This window comes from Setaria italica, chromosome IX (genome assembly GCF_000263155.2).
Source record: "Setaria italica strain Yugu1 chromosome IX, Setaria_italica_v2.0, whole genome shotgun sequence".
NCBI classification, from domain to species: domain Eukaryota; kingdom Viridiplantae; phylum Streptophyta; class Magnoliopsida; order Poales; family Poaceae; genus Setaria; species Setaria italica.
This window is the reverse complement of record NC_028458.1, coordinates 55,171,928-55,189,307: the sequence shown is the minus strand read 5'-3', so window position 1 is coordinate 55,189,307 and position 17,380 is coordinate 55,171,928. Positions and strand designations below refer to the sequence as shown.

General features: G+C 51.4%; 2 protein-coding genes across 2 annotated transcripts; one reads left to right on the top strand and one right to left on the bottom strand.

Annotated features, from left to right (window-relative positions):
* The first annotated feature begins 3,965 nt into the window (after nt 1-3,965).
* LOC101767053 lies at nt 3,966-6,613 on the top strand. The gene is made up of 2 exons (XM_004985484.2): nt 3,966-5,886; nt 5,994-6,613. The coding sequence occupies exons 1-2, from the start codon at nt 5,458-5,460 to the stop codon at nt 6,150-6,152; spliced, it is 588 nt and encodes a 195-aa protein (XP_004985541.1). The 5' UTR covers nt 3,966-5,457; the 3' UTR covers nt 6,153-6,613.
* An 8,393-nt stretch (nt 6,614-15,006) lies between these two features.
* On the bottom strand, nt 15,007-16,055 carry LOC101766639 (transcription factor ILI6). Its single transcript, XM_004985483.3, has 2 exons — nt 15,768-16,055; nt 15,007-15,379 (listed from the first exon to the last, which is right to left on the bottom strand). Exons 1-2 carry the CDS (start codon nt 16,038-16,040, stop codon nt 15,227-15,229), a joined length of 426 nt encoding a protein of 141 aa, XP_004985540.2. The 5' UTR covers nt 16,041-16,055; the 3' UTR covers nt 15,007-15,226.
* Nucleotides 16,056-17,380: the final 1,325 nt, after the last annotated feature.

The following is a 17,380-nucleotide window of genomic DNA, read 5'->3' as shown; positions in this document are numbered from 1 at the left end:
TAGTGACAGCGTGACACATCACACACCGGCCGCGTGCCGACCGTACAAGCAGGGTACCAGTGAAGTGCTACGTGCCAAAGGGGCTTCGTTCGTTCACCGGCTCACCGCTCCGGGGCGGGTTACGCCACTAGAGAGAGCCTGCTAATTTTGGAGCTCCATCCCGTTAACGTCGTCACCGTTCATACACGCTTGCACAGAACCCCACCTAGCTAGCCTATATATATCGCCGAGGGGGGGTCAAGTGCCATAATCTGCGACGAAGAACACGGGTTTAGTGAGCTGCTTTCCCACGCATGACGGCATGAGGGCATGCGTGCAGAGCGACGCTTGCCAGGCACAAGCAGACGACTTTTGTTCGGGAACGGCCTCCGATCCACCTAACCCCCCGACCCTAGCTAAGGGGCGCGCAAGCTCTGTTTTGCAGGGATGAGGAGCGACCGCACAAAGTTTCGAGCCAGGCGACATCCCCATAGCTCAAGAGTTCAAGACGAGAATAGGGGTGGCGAGGCTGAAACACACGATAAGGAGCGTGCATGCCGATGCGAATCCAGGAAAATGGATGGAAACGATTGGGAGCTTGATCGCCAGCGAAACCTCCAGGGAAAGGCTTGGCGGGGAGAGCCAAAAGCTGCGAGGACCCTGGAATGATCAAGAGAGAGAAAACCACCTGGAGTTCCTTCTTGATTTACGTTACGACTTCTGTACACTTGAATATACCAGGAATACAGTGGTTGGAGAAGAACAGTTGTAAATTTTAGGCCAATCTCAGTGCACAGTTTTATTGTACAGTTATTAAGACTAAAAACTTGATAATTGTGCCAGTTGAGTGTCATGGGGATCTTGCCGTCAGTAATTTTGATGATGTTGCATCAAATTTAATGCTCACAAAACTCCTATGAAACTCTCATTGAGATTTGTCTTAGAGGGACAGTTCGACTCCCCATTAAATGAGAGGGTATATGCAAGTGTGCGTGTAATTCAAATGAAAAAGGGTGAAACTTTAGTATGCTTTCCTCGCCTCCCATTCCTTCATCGATTTTCCATCAAACTTCAACAACGTCCAATTATTCACCATTTACTTCTTTAGTTGTTAGAGTACTACTAAGCTACAAACAAGTACAGCACTGACGGATGCCAATTCATCATCTATCTACGCACTATATCTGCCACGTCGGAGTCAAATGCATGCTAAAATCCAATGCCAAGCATCCCCCAAGAGGCATCAATGCGGTGTGGTCACCACACATGGATGCTTGCACGCAGGAGTAATTCTTGTTTTCTTCCTCTTGCTTTTTGGACCCATGCCAGCCAGGTTCCAAATGTCGTCTCAGGGTTTTGTTCACTCGTTAGATCATCCACTCGCATCGACTGCGTTAATGCTCTAGTAGTGTTCAACACAACCCGTTCACCCAAAAGGTTAAGCCGATAAGAAATTTGGGCATTTCACTTTACATATTCCAGCCGCGTACAATCGACAACGAGTACCTAACACCTGCTTCATACTTGTACACGCTCTACACAACCCTTTTTGACAACCGCTACTCCACACAACAATCTTTTGTAGCTGTTGGAGAGGTGACTGATGCCTCAGTTTTCTGACTCTGCAAACACTGGCGGCTGGGCGGCTTCAAAAAGGCGTTGTTCTTTCTTCTCACACATGGAGAGCTACATATATTCGTAGACGAACATATCAAGACTGTAAAGTGGAGCGTATTGTAGAGCTAGGGCCGGGCGATCAGATAAGCGAGGCAAATATACATGTCTATACATCCATCCAGCGCACGCATGCAGAATGCCACCAGATGGAATGGGAGGCTAGCTATACGTACCATGCACCTTGGTATCCGCATCTAGCCCTCAACAAAGTGGATATCAATCCAATCATGCATGAGCACAAGGAATAATCAGGCGGCACGGGCTTTATTCAAAGCGCTTGTGATGTATGGATTGATTTCATAAAGCTGCTGCCGAGGGAGAGCACCGGATCCATACCCGCGATATTGGACGCGGACGAGGCCTGCCGGTCTGCTCGATATTTTTCTCGAGACGATCGAGTAGAGGAGACGCCTGATGCCGAAATTGTTCTCCCATTTGGATGCAGGGAAATGCCATTTGATCAGCATCCTAGTGCAGCGCCGGCCGCTTTCAATTCAGAATAACTGCATGCCTAGTTGATTTTCGTACGTACTGTGAATATACAGTGTCATATACTGGGGTTGCTTGCTTGCTTGCTTGCCCAAGTGCCTGAAACTGAAAGGAGGAATGTCCTGTGAATATACACTGTTGTAGGGGGTTGGTTGTCCAAGAAGGAACGCTTTCTGGCTTCATGGAATGGAGCACTGCTATCCAATAACAAGTCAAAGGAGATGGAGCCATGGATGCATGGGCGATGGGATGGACGTACAACTGGGCTAGTCAACCACATCATCCATCTGTGTTTGTTTCGTGCTCCAACCAACACAGAGGAGAGGACGATCGGAGGAACTAGGAAGAGAGCAGGTTCTGCTTCCCGAGGCTATCCGGCCGGTTTTCCAGTACCGAGGTGTTAAATCGGCTGGGGCTGACGTGGACGGGATAAGGAAGAATGTGATGTGGCCGAGCCCGAGACCTAACTACACTACTACGCCTGCAGCCTGGCCAGCAGATAGCTAGCCAGCTGCTCCGTCGTCGTAGCGCGCGTAGCCTTAGGCGCTAAGCTATACACGTAGCGCCGTAGCACGTGTGCTCGGCTCGTGCTCGTCGGTGCTCGCACGCACCGGCCGGCCGGCCATCGCCGGTGGGGGCCGGGCATCTGCCTGCCGCCATCGCGCCGGCGGCTGATTATTGGCAAGGCCAGGGCCTCTCTGGATTATTGGATGCCCCGCGCACGGCCGTGGCAGTGCGATTCCTTCCAGACGACGGATTGTTCAGTGCACGGAGACACCACAGGTGTGGCTGGCGCGCGCGCGCGGCCACCGTCTCCGATCCGGCGGATCGGAGGTGCGCGAGTTCTGGTGCGCGCGCGCTCCCGCCGCTTTCTGTTTTCTACGATACCATTATACCAAAGCGTATGATGCGACGACGACGACGACGCTCGAGAGAGTTATTCGTTTTGTAACCCCGGAGCTCGATCGCAAATGGAGGTATAAATACTGGAGCTTCATTTAGCTGATCTGTAATATGCCGGAACTACTTGAGAGCATTTTAGCTAGTATTCGCATAATATATGTAATAAGGACGGACGGAGCTAGACACTTAACAACGCGTGTTACATGTTCCGGATTCCCGTAATACGCATGCAGGAGCTACTTGAAAGCATGACTGCAACTAGCTAGTAGATTCCTAGCATACAGTGCCCGTAAAAGTGGGTTTCGACAGCTGATGAGCCGTGAGGTAATGCTTGGGGGATCAGGAGCCGCAGGAGCACAATTATTTCCTTAACGGGCGCAATAATTCCGTTGGGGTGGGTGGGGTATCGGGTTATCGGTAGGTACAGTGACTGGCACGCAGCAGCAGTGCGGCGATCGATCATCGATGATTCAACCGTGTGGGGATCGAATATACGGCGGTCTGAGTCGACGGCGAGTGCTACCGAGCCTATCCAGGCCAGGCACTTTGAGATGTTTAGGCGACTTCTTTTTCCCGGCTCGCGTTCTGACGATTCCTGTCAGATGCCCGCGGGACTCCCTATCGATCTGGTCTGGACGTCCAAGGGATGGATGCAAAGGCGGCCGGGCCGGCAACTGTGGGCAAGGGAAATGGCATCTAGCATCTTCATCCTCCCCCCCCCCGCGTTGTCTCTGGCTCCCCGCGCGAATGGCCCCAGGCCCGCCACGGCCTCCGCCACCACACCTTGACTCGCGCCGTGCTCGCCCCCACCGGGAAATAGACACGCCGCGCCGTCGCGTCCGTCCCCTCCGGTAGTGAGAGCATGCAGCTGAGAGGCGCCTAGACGACTGACCAATAAAGGCTAGACACGCGGGGGCGGGACAAACGGACCCAACCTACTTAACCGTCGTTCTCTTCTCCCCCCGTCGGTCACGAGCCCACGAGGCCACGACAGGCGCGCCGGCCGGCTTCGTCAGGTCAGGTCGTCTCCCGCGACCCCACCCGCCGCGCCCGCATGCGTGTCAACCCCTTACGGGGGCGGCCGGGATTCCGGCGCAACCGCGAGGAGGATCGGGCGGATCCCGGGTCCCGACACGCGGCGCGGCACGAACCGCCCGGCCGCGCGCACGGGCCCCTAACTCCTACTAAATAACCAGTCGCCTGCCTGATGATGGCTCGCGCTCGCCCAGTGCCCCGGGTCAGCAGCTGGGTTGGTTTGGTTGTTGAGGGAGGGAGGGGGCGAGTGCGCGCGGCCGGCACGATGCCTTGGCCCGCGTCCGCACTGCCTCACCTCAGACTTCACTCCCTGTCCCTGGCCCAGGCGCGACACTAGCAGCAGCTCGATCGGCTGCCTCGCCTCGCCTCGCCGCGCGTCCCACGTGCCGGCGAGATAGTCTGGCGGATGTGCTCATGTGCAGGTATGAGGTAGCGGCTCCGCTTGGCTCGTCGATCTTTTTCCGCCGCGTACGCCGCCCCACTTCTACCTGCTCGCACGCGCAACGATGTCGCCGGGTGTGATGCTTGCTTGCCGTCACCGATGAGCCACCGTCGAGGTTTCAGTTCGAGGTTGTCGGGACCTGGTTGTCCTCCCGTGAGCGTAAAGGTGCTTGAGGAACGCCACTAGGAGGTGCTTCAGTGGTTGGGTACTAGTGTTAGTGGTGGAGATGGTTCGAGGGCCATGGCAGAGCATCGTGTTGCCGGTTATGCTTGGGAGTCCTGTGATTTGAATAAGATCTTACCATGACTTCAATTTTAGAAAGACACGAAAGTGCAAATTTGTAGGGTCGCTTCTGCAACCGGGTAACTACTAGCGCTGAAAAAAAAATGTCTTCAGATCCCCCACCTGAATTGATTAATGGCCTTACGGAAAGCCAAAAAGCCTTACAGTGATCGTTTCACCATATGAGGTAAAAACACGAAAAAGACTATGATCTACATGGGATCAACGCAGTGGCACCAGGACTCTGCTATTCTTCTGTCTTTGCGTGGCCAGCTATTATTTCCACTTCTGCGACGATGGATTGCATCCTTACCTAATTTGGGAAGCTACCATTTGTTGAATTGATAAATGACTAGTAGAAATGTCCGTGCGTTGCTACGTATTTTTACATGCTCGTAGCTTATTATTCTTTTTTTTCATGTATGGTTGTTTTTTTTAAAATAGTATGGTTGCTTAGCGTCTCATTTTGTAGGAACATTTAGAGCACCCAAGAGAGATGTATGTTAAAATAAAAGATCTCATGATGTTTGAAGTTTAGATAACTTATATTGAATACAAAGATATCTAAATAAAGTTATAATGTGAAAATATTATATCACCAAGCATTGCACAAACTCTCCTGAGTAATACGCTAAGATACGGAATGACTAATGCAGCCCAAACCGGCCCACTACACCCTACCAGCCAACTCCCCGCAGTCACAAGGTCGTCATGTTTGTCCCGTCACTGTGCTCGGGTTTGACGCGCCGGCCCACATCCTCAACTCTAACTCCACGGTTCTGCCTGACGCTGCCGGCCGGTGCCGCCGCCACGGCCTGCCCTTGCTCGCTGCTGACCGTCCACGGGATTCCGGCTCGCGGGACGGCGGGAGGGACACTACTACGCGTCTACACCAGGCACATAAGTCTGAACTGAAGTCACACTGCATCCTGTCTGTGTCACTGGCCACCGGCGGCGGAGGAGCAGGGCATCAACCAAGTGGCGGTGAGGCAACCATGGAGGAGCAGCAGCTTTGCGCTCTACTCCACGACCTCGATGCGCTCAAGCAGCGCCCCGACGACCCCGCCTCCATCGATCGGGTAAGCCCCCTCCTGCCTCTCCACTTCCTGGATCTCGACAACTTGCCCTGCCATCTTCCCTTCTCCCGTGGCTTCCAATTCTTAATCACTGTTACTTTGATTGCTAGATGCGAGATCGGGTGGTGGCGATGTTGAGCCCGGCCTCCGACGCCGCCTCCTCCGACCATGCCATGGCCTCCTCGTGCGCGGCGGCCATTCCTACCGCTGGCGGGCAGATCTCGACGAGAAGATCTCGTGGAAGGGTGGCGGCGGGGGGAGCGCGGTGACATCGACGTCGTGGAGGTGGACCTGGAGTGGCACGGCGACACCCCAGACCCGCCACGCTGCCGCCTCCGACCACGCCGCGGCCTCCTTGTGCGCGGCGGCCAATCCCGCCACCGGCGAGCAGATCTCGGCTGGCACATCTCGTGGAAGGGTGGCGACAGATTAGATTGGGCGCTTCACTGGGACCATGGGCCTCGGATCTCTGGTGAGTCCATGTCACCAGTGGGACCACGGGCCTCAGGAAGCAGAGTAGAGTAGAGAGAGGAAGATGCGGATCCGATTTTTGGTCTGGGGATTTTTGTCTGGCGAACAGGGACTGCGGGTTGATTGCTGAAAATTTGAGGGGATTTTTTTGCAAAATGCCCACGACGGTTGACGGTTGAAAGAAACATCCTCTCTTTAATATTAGGTATAGATTATGCAATGGTGATCCTTATATGAACTAATTGTTCTACACTTCTTACTTGGTGCAATTTGTTACATGGATGAATTTTGACCATGTCTATGAAATTTGGCTTTCAAATGAAAATCAAGAAATAGCCCACTCGTCTCCCAAACCCCTCCTACCCGCGAGAGGCAGCGCCCATGGCGACCGCTGTTCGGAACCCCATCCACCTAGATTCCCCCAAGCCGTTGCCTCCCCACCTCACCCGCACCAGATCCAGCTGTGCCTAGGGCTGATCTACATCCCTAAAGTTCCTTGCCCTAATCTAGCCTAGGACAGAGGAGATCGAGCGTGAGAAGAGGCCCGACCCGGCCGCCGATGCAGCCAACCCGAAACTCACGGCGACAAGATTTGTGCAGTCAGAGGAGAAGCAGCAGCAAGACATCGTGCCTATCCAGCCCCAAGTCCACGCAGATGCGGCCACCATCTGTCGGATCTCGTGCGAGATCTCCAGGTATAAGCTTCATTCATGGCGACGCATGGCGGTGCGGGGCTCGAGGAAGGCATCACCGTCGAAGACCCCCTGACGCTAGACCTCATTCAAAGACTCAACCACCAGGAGATTGACCAAGATCCGCCAGCAAGACTTGACCTCACCGCCACCACCATCTTCAGCAAGCAAGAAATGGGGACAAAGAAGAGGAGATTCACGAGAGCAAAGAAGGGAAAGAACATTGAAGGCACTGCTACGATGGGTCAGCCATCACAAGGACATCCATCGCATCCAATCCAGACAGCGGCCAGCTCAGGTTGGAGGAGGAATTCACTGAAGGAAGGGAGCTCGTCGGCAAGCAGTGAATGCCCATGCCTCTACTCCCCAGGAAGGTACCAGCTCACTGTCCAATAAGCAATGGCAGCAAAGACAAGATCTTCAGAAGCATCCATCAACAAGATTGCAAAGGGACAGCACATGAAGCGCCACCATCATTGATGAGCATAGCTTCCAAGTAGTCAAACCAGCGTACTGGTGGCGTAAAGTGCAGCTGCATTCAAGAGAGGAACAACAGCTTCACCAACCAGACGAGGCTGAGCAGAGGAGGAAGAGGTACAGAGCACCGGTCAAGGGGAAATGTCTCAATTGCTTCTCCACCAAGCACAGAGTAGCTGCTTGCCGGTACAGTACTAAATGCTGGAGGTGCTCAGGGCAGGGGCACACCGCTCGATCCTATCCACCTTGGAGTAGTAGGAGTAAAGAAACAGCAGAGCACCGACGCCCTCCTCCCACATCCACCACAACATCACCCCCACCCCCTCGCCCCAACACTGTGACGGCGGGATCGACCATTGCCGGCCATTCCTACCTTGAAGCAGCAAAGGGAGCACCCGCGTACATGGCGACCTACCCTGGAGACCCGCGCGCGCGGCTTGAGCTAGCCGTCTGCGCAATTTTGGCGACCGGGGCCATCAAGCGTAAGAGAGAGACGTTGATCGGCAAGACAGCAGTCTGTTGGCTCAACGGCAACAGCCACGACACCGCGCCTCACCACGTCATTGACACCCTCGATGAGAAGCTGCACATCGACTGCCACGAGATCAAGGTGGTCAAGCACTTCCCCGAGTAGTACATGATCTTTTTCGCCAACAGCTGCGCCTATCACCGTGCTGTGCACCACCGTGAAGTCCCACACCGGGGAAGGGTGTTCAACTTTGAGCCCTGGACCGAGCGGCGCGGGGCTGCGGAAAGCATGCTGGAGTTCCGTATGCGACTCCGCATCGAGGGGATGCCCGTGCACGCCTGGTCGGAGGAGGTGCTGGCTAAGATCATCCCCAACTGCGCCATCCACTTCATCGAGGGCCACTCCCGCTGTCAAGACCGCACACGCACCTAAGACTTGTGGGCTTGGTGTGCCAACCCAAGCAAGATCCCCAAGAAGGTACTGCTGACTATCTCTGATCCGGACGGGGAGCAAGACAGCTACAAGGGCGGCTACGACTACAAGCTCCACAGCCACCTCGACGTCGTTGAAGACCTCTCCTTCAACGACGGGCTAGGTGAGGAAGGGCATAGGAAGCCGCGGCATGAGTTCCTCTGGAACTATGGGGCACCGGACTCACTGAGAGAACAATGCCGCGGGCAGGGTCACGACGACCGCCACGGCCGTGACTACCGCCCTCGCAGGGACGACCATGGCGACCATGACGACAACTTCCACCGCGGGGTAAGGCGTCAAAGAGGACAATCCTCATGGGGGTGGATGACACGGTGCAGGGGAGCGGTGGAGGACTACTACAACACCAACAGGCATAGGGGACACTCAGGCTGCAATTGGGCGTTGTCCCCCTCTCCTGGAGATGGTGGGAAGGAGGGTGCGGTGGGGCACGCAAAGAAGACAGGCCAGCGGGCGACATGGAAGAAGAAGCGCACCGGCAAGAAGGTCTCCTTCGCCAACCCACTTGTCCAGATTCTGGGTGAGAACGCCACTGCTCATGACCCCTGTACGACTACATCCCTACAAACCCTCACATGTTTCAAAAAAATAAGCGGATAGACCCGATGCTTGATGAATGCTGCAATGTCCACGCTTATGCAGGCCAACCATCAAAAGAGAGCCGCATCATGGACATGCTTGTAGCAGCGCAAGGTTGGCTGCCAGTATCTTCACCAGTGGGACTGGGAGGTGTTGAGGAGGATCCAGAAGAGGGAGAGATGCAGAATGAAAGCAACTTGCAGGTTTGTCATAAACCTGCACTTGACTCATCTTTTTTCCCTGCTAAGCAAGATCATAGTTTAAGCAGCACTGATGAGATCACCACCCAAGTAGATGCACTGCTGATCACTAATGAAACAACCCTCATAACCTATCAAGATACTGCAATGCGGACCATCAAAGACCACACCAACACAAAACCTAGCAATGAAAACACTTAAATAGCTTGTGAGGGACATGTGGGACAAAACAGGATTGATGACTTAGCCACTTTCATTGACTTCATTTCCTGCAAATTGGTAGCACCTTTGCTGAGCACCCCACCAAGAGTCAACCCCATCCCACCAGCAGACACCTATCCCCAAACACCCTCAACACAAAGAAAGAGTACCAAATAAAGCAAAACTCAACCTAGGCAAAGACACAATGCAAATGGCGCAGCATATGGTTATCAGTAAACTAGGAGAGTTGTCACCTAAGGAAAAAAATACAAGTACCCCTGATGTTAATCAACTTGCTAAACATCTCCCACAGCCACTCAATACATGAATATGGAGGCGATTGGGACCCTGGTGCAACAAGGGAATCAGCCCAAGAGTAAGAAGAGGAGGAACAAAATCACTCCAAGCCCGATTGAAGGACAAGCTCAGGAGGCCTACAAGATTACCAAGTTGCTTCACTAGTTGTTTTACTTTCCACTATGTTAGACAAGAGACAAGTGAACTTGTATTGGCATGTAACACTAAAAGGGTTGGCAATTTGGCCCTGCTGCTTTAGCGGTGGGTGGCCCATTGGCCCAACACCGACGCCCAAGAAACTCGCCAATCTACCAACCGCATGGGCCTTCCTTCTGAGCCTAAGTAGTAGGAACCCCTCTTGTGCAACGCCTGAGTGCTCCACGGAAGAGATGCAATCTATCAGTTTCAGTACCAGTTGTGTCGTCAAGTATCATGTTGCAAAAAAACTGTAACATCTTGTGTTGGAACGTTGGAGGCCTCAATGCAGCCTCCAGTAGATCAAGTGTCCGTAACATAGTTCACTCGTCTGGAGCGACAATCATTTGCCTACAGGAAATCAAGATCAATCACTGGAACTCCCGCTTAGTGTCTGAAATCCTAGGACAACAATTCACAACAAATTTTACGGCACTACTAGCGACAGGCACTAGAGGAGGCATTCTCCTAGCGGCAGCAGAACAATATTTCACCATCCAGAACGGCACCACCATTGAACACACCATTTCCGCCACCATCATCATGAAGGATAACAACACAATCTAGACACTGATAGGCGTTTACGATCCACAAAGCGACCAGGACAAACTAGCTTTCCTAGAAGAATTGAAGGGTCTAAAGGACCAATCCCACTCGGAATGGCTAATAATAGGGGATTTTAACCTAATCTACAAGGCAAAAGACAAAAACAACAACAGAGTCAACAAACACCTTATGAATAGCTTTAGATGAGACACAGATGATGGAAATCGACCTACGCGGTAGGAGATACACGTGGAGTAATGAGCAAGACAACCCAACATTCACTAGGATCACAGGTTCTTTGGCACCCCAGAATGACACCTTCTCTTCCCAAATGTGGACCTGCAGGCACTGTTTACCAGGAGCTCTGATCACTGCCTGCTTTTCTTAACTGGAGATGTCGAAAGACAAAATTACGTGGGCTTTCAGTTTGAATCATACTGGGTAACCATGCCAAGATTTGCCGCTACCGTGCAGGAAGCATGGAACTCATTAGAATGGCGAAAGCACTTAAATTATGGAGACAGCAAAATATAGGAAATCTGGCACTCCGACTAGCCATAGCAAATGAGGTCCTATTATTCCTCGATGCAGCACAAGAACATAGAACTCTCACGACTGAGGAATTGGAATTCCATAAATACCTAAAAGCAAAATCAGTTGGCTTGGTGGCAATCCAGCGTGCTCGAGCGCGGCAACATTCTAGACTAACGTGGATACATAAAGGGGATGCATGCACACGCTTATTCATGCTTCATGCAAATAACAGAGAGTGGAGGCTGCATATACCGGCCCTAATTGCGGCACAAGAACTGACCAATAACCACCAACAGAAAGAAGAAATCATCTACAATCATTTCGTTGAGTTGCTGGGCGCACCGCAAGTAACAATGCAAAGTTTAAACTGGACCAACTTGGGATACCAGCCACACAACCTAGTTGAACTGGAAAGCCCTTTCAAATCAGAAGAGATCGAGCGAGTGATCATGGGCATGCCGGCTGAGAAAGCACCAGGGCCAGATGGATTCATAAGAGTTTTCTATAAGAAATTTTGGTCCATAGTAGGAGCAGATCTTGTCAACGCTTTGCAAGCCTCCATTCCCTCAGGACCCACCGCCTAGACTTGATAAACGAAGAAAACATTGTTCTAATTCCCAAAACAGACACGACAATGAGGGTTGCAGATTTCCGGCCTATTAGCCTCATCACAAGTCTAGCAAAAACAATCACTAAAATCTTTGCTGACCGGTTGGTGCCAAAAATAAATGAACTTGTCTTGGGCTATCAAAGCGCATTTATCAAGAAAAGGTGTATCCATGACAACTTCGTGTACGTCTAGAGTGTGATAAAGGCGTTGCACAAAGCAAAGAAGCGGGATCTTTTCATTAAATTTGACATCTCAAAAGCATTGGGTTTTAGTCAAAAATGACGGTATTGGATAACAACACTACAAGCCACATCATCATCGAGGGTGCTACTTAATGGAACTCTAGGAAAGAAATTCCAACATGCCAGAGGAGTGAGACAAGGTGACCCACTGTCACCAATGCTATTTATCCTTACAATTGACCCTCTACACAAACTAATGGAACTGGCGGCGCAAAATAACATAATCCAACCAGTCCAACCGATGGCAGTGAAATTACGCTGCTCCCTCAACGCTGATGATGCGGCAATATTTGCAAACCCGAACTGAATAGAACTACAACGAATAAACCAACTATTACAGTTATTTGGTGACTGCTCAGGACTAAAGGTCAACATGACCAAGATAGAAATTTTTCCTATACGATGCACAACAGACATCATCAACGAAGCACTAGCGGATTTCCCAGGAAAAGTGTTTTCATTTCCAGGAAAATATTTAGGCTTGCCCTTGCATACACGCAAGCTCCAAAGAGTGGACTTTCAACCCCTCAGATAAAATTGGTGGGCGTTTACCAAGCTGGAAAGGAAAAATGTTATCCCTAGCAGGAAGAGAGATGCTTGTTAAAACCGTGCTAACTTCACAATCTACCTACCATCTCACGGTCTTTCTGGTATAAAAATGGTTGGTAAAGCAGATAGACCGGTTGTGCAGGAGTTTTCTATGGAAGGGTGAGGAACCAGAAAAGGTGAATGGAGGACATTGCTCGGTTAACTGGACAACAACATGCATGCCAAAGGAGTTGGGAGGATTAGGAATTCTTGACATTGAGAGGCTAGCAAGGGCCCTTCGACTACGTTGGTGCTGGTTTCAATGGAAAAATGAGGATAGACCATGGATAGAGCTTGATATCCTCTGTAATAAAAGTGATAAGGATCTCTTCAACGCTTCAACAGTAGTGACGGTGGGCAATGGCAAGAAAATACTCTTTTAGCACTCCTCCTGGATAAATGGGACAGCACCAAAAAAACCTAGCACCAATACTTTTCCAAAAGTCTAGACATAAAAACTTCATAGTACACAAAGCACTCCAGGACAACTACTGGATAGATCAGATTTTTCCCCTTACGACCGGTGATGAAATCAAAGAATACACCTATCTTTGGGAGGACATTTATATGCAACATCGCAATCCAGACATAGAGGATGAGATCAAGTGGCGCTGGATAGAGAATGGAGAGTACTCAACCAAAAGCGCATACCTCATCCAGTTCCAAAGCCGAACAAAGAAGAGCAGGATCACTCCGATATGGAAGGCAAAAGCAGAGCCTAAGTGCAGGATCTTTGCCTGATACTACTACATAGGAAAATTCTAACGACAGATAATTTCGCAAAAAGGGGGTGGCCAAACGATCCGATTTGCAAGCTATGCAACATGGAACCAGAGACGCCGACACATTTATGCAAGGATTACACATACACTGCAGCGGTGTGGAACCATTTGGCTACATGGTTTGATCTACATCACTTGCTGGTAGCGAATGGGACATTCTCAATTCACAACTAGTGGAAGCAAGGCAGGAGGCTCATAGGGATGCAGAACCGATCGCTCTTCGATGGGCTTGTCATTTATTTTTGGTGGAACGTCTGGAAAGAACCAAGATAGCAAGCCTTTTGAGGATGTGATATTCCTTATTAAGGAAGATGCCCAACAATATCATGGGTCAACACAGCGCAACAACCAAGACCTACACCAAAACGTTTAGTTCTGGTGCGGGTTTTTCTTGTTACATGTTTTTGAGCAGTGCTGGTCTCCTTCTTCCGGTTTGTTTGTTTACTGGTTTCAGTTGTCAGTTGGGCACCTTTGGCACCGAAAGTTGTATTTTCCTGTTTTTTCCCCTCTTCTAATAAAAATTTGGCAAAATTTTTGCCATCCGTTAAAAAAAATTTCATTTGAGGCCAGCATGGCAGAAAACTTTTGCCCGGCTAAACTTTTTTTTAGGAACAGCCGGGCAAAACTCAGGTGGCCGAAACGACGATTTGGGTGGTCGCAAAATCAGAATCCCAAAAATAATTTTTGCATGACCCCGATTTTGTGACATGATGAATTTCGGCTCGGCCCTTGGGCCCTCGAACCTATGTTGATGGCATCTGTTTGGGCCTTTCCGTTCGCAGCCCCTATCGACGCACGAGGAGAACGACGGGTAGAATTCCTTGCCCTCTCTGCAGCAGCCTCACCCCACCTCATCAGTCATCACTCCTGGGCCAGGCGCGGAGATCGCTTCCTCGCCTCTCCTCTCTCAGGCCAAGGCCACCTCCCGATGCTTCTTCCCGCGCGGCTAGAGCTCTCCCCACGGGCTTTTCTAGCAGTATCGCCGCCACACCACGGCCGGCCGACCGCTGGCTGGCCAGAGGCTCAGAGCAACCGCGGGTGAAGCTAGAGGAGCTCTGTGGTGGTCCGCGCAGCACACATGGCCTCTTCCTTTTCCCTTCCGACAGAAAACGCAAGTGATGTGCTGCACGCGACGCGAGTTCTGGCGGTTGGCATCAGCGGGTATTGTCTGGGATATAATACTGTGACCTCAGCTCCATTTCACCCCGTTCATTTGACTTGGAAGGAAAGGCAGCGCTACTGGCTACTGCTACCATGGGGATGCCTCCAGCGCCAGATGCGCGGAGGCCCCACAACCGATAGATGCATCCTTGTCTCCTTGGTCTGCATGCTCTCTAGTCTACCATCCTCATATGCGTCTGCTCTAGTCGACCATGCATCCTCATGAAACAGATCAACCTCCAAGGAACCTATACGGATCGGGGGAATTTCACCAAATAAAGTAATACTCCTCATCGTCCAAACACCTCAAAACAGTTGGTGCCGTTGCATTTCAAAGCGTGTTGCTATCAAATTGAAAGAACTTTATTTTATATCGGAAAACCAGGGAGAAAAGGAAGCCACACTTGCTCTTCCTCCTGTTGCAAGAAAAGAAGGCAAGTCCTAAGAATCTTCTTGAGACAAAACTCAAAAGTGGAAGCAGCACATTGAGAAGGTACCGAGAAAGAGAGGCAATGAGGTGGCGCGCGCCTTCGCCTACCACTAGACAAACAGGCATGCTACTGAGTACTAGCACAATTGCAGGCAACAGACAGAAATGATCAAATGATATAAGCTTTGCACGGATTACGATGGGTCGATTTACGTACACGAAAAAAGATAGCTCAGGCTCAGGTAGCGACACGACAACAGTGCCTACGCACGTAGGCGAAGTACATTGGCGAATTAGGCAGTTAACCTGCTTCTCGAAGTACTAAAGATCACTCTACTTAGGCTATGAACGCTCCAAGGGTACCAAGATCTCTCTCCCTACATGAGCAGGCTGCGGATGATCGCCGCCTGAGCGCTGCTCATGTCGGACGTCGCCAGTAGCTCCGACAGCCTCTCGCTCAGGTCGTCCACCTCCTGATGCAAGCTCCTGATGTAGTTGCACGTCTCCTGCAACACCCTCGCGGATGGTACCTGCATTGGAGGAAAGAAGGGTGAATTCTTCTCCATAGTCTCAAAGCTCATGCTATATGCTCATATCTAACTGTTGAAGCGTGAGTAGAAAGAAGAGCATGCAATTGTAGGAGCAGTTGACTACTTCATAGAATCTTCGACTCTCTACAGCATAGAAATAGGGGCCATTCAACTTTGACCGGCAATTTTGGCAAACTCGGTAGCTGTACCAACCAACAGATCGGCCGTGGGTACAAGATCAAGTTTTGAGGCCTTAATTTAGTGAATGTCCAACGGTAATGTAAATTACAGCTCAACAGTAGTCCGTTTAAGTTGGTTGCTGCTAGAAATTAGTTCTGGACAAAGCATTCAGCTCATGAAGAGGGAATGGCGACGAACTGTTACATACTCTGGCATTGCTCTGGAGGCGAGCTTCGGGGAGGAGGTCTTGCAACTTGGAAACGAGGTCACTGATTTGCTCCTCGGTGATCCTCGACGAGCCAGACTGCCTAGACCGTGACCTCCGGCTCGACATCTCAGTTAATGTGGCTACCTGGAAGATTGGAGGAAGCAGTTTTGCAAGAGAGAGACCAACTAGGATGGTACAAGTTTGAGATGCTGACGACGCAATGGCAATCAAGCACTGGGGAGAAGCATGAGAGGAGAAGAATGACAAGTGCATGGGAGAAAGAAATGGGCGGGTTGTGGGTGTTAAATAGTGGTAGCTCCATATGAGAAGCCTAAAGGGCAGGCAAGGTGAGGCGAGCTTCCCGTAGCCTTAAGATAGTGTATATTCCAGCTTAAGTCCCCTGACCTATAGGGACAAAGTACCATCACATGTAGGATATGCTTTAGTGAAAGCTAGGCTGTAAATATTTTAGAGAGAGAGAATGGCTATAGGAGCTTGCGTCAGTGTTGCGTTACTCGTGCATTGCCATGCAAGTGGGAGAACCTCTGATCAACGGGATATGAAGAAGTGCCAGTGAGAAAGTCGACTTGGAGGCCAGAACTGTCAGAAGGAACCACGCATGCCATGTGACTTGCCCTGCCAAAATATGCGTGTTTATTGTTTTTGCCCCCACATTATGTATTTAATATATGCGCATGAACGGACATAAGTGGTTCTACCACTGTTGGAAAAGCGCCAGTTCCTAATGGGGTTAGTACCGGTTGTGCAACCGATATTGCTACTTTGATACTAAGAGGGACTTTAGTATTGGGTCAAATAACCGGTACTAAAGGGGTATTTAAAAAAAAAGAAATCACCCTGCCCGAGCCCGAGCCTCGAGCCGCACCCCACCGACCCGAGCCTGAGAACTCCTGCCGCCGTCCGCCGTCCTCCCGCCACCGTCCTCCGGCCGCGCCTTCCCACCGCTCCTTGCCTAGCCCTGCCGCCCTCCCGCTCTCCCGATCACCCCGCCCTCCCAGTCACCGCCCCCTGCCACTCCTTGCCTAGCCCCGCCGCCATCCGCTGCGCCCTCCCGCCCCCCTCCCGTCACGCCCTACCGCCATTGCCCTCCTAGCCGCCCCGTCCTCATGGTCGCCGTGCCCTCCCGCTGCTCCTTGCTCGGCCCTGCCGCCATCCGCCGTGCCCTCCCACCGCTCCTTGCCTCCTGCTGGCGCCCTTGCGGTGTTGAGAGAGAGGCGGATGGGGTGACGAAGATGGATAAGGACAGAGAGAACGGGTATGGGGAGATGGATAAGGACAGAGAGAGCGGGTATATGGGGCGGGCGGATGGGGTGACGAGGTACGGGAACTCCTTTAGTACCGGTTAGGAGCTCCACCCGGTACTAATGGGTGACCTTTATTACCCGGTGGAGCTCCCAACCGGTAATAAAGGGGTCCTGGGGACCTAGCCGTTAGACCCAGTACTAATGCTCATATTAGTACTAGATCAAAATCCAACCGGTCCTAGGACCAATGCTCAGTTTTTCAGTAGTGTATAGTAACCGGAAGATGTCTAGTTTAGATGAAGTTGTGGGCAACTCTCATTGTACCTGTCTAGGATTCAGTATAAGCTC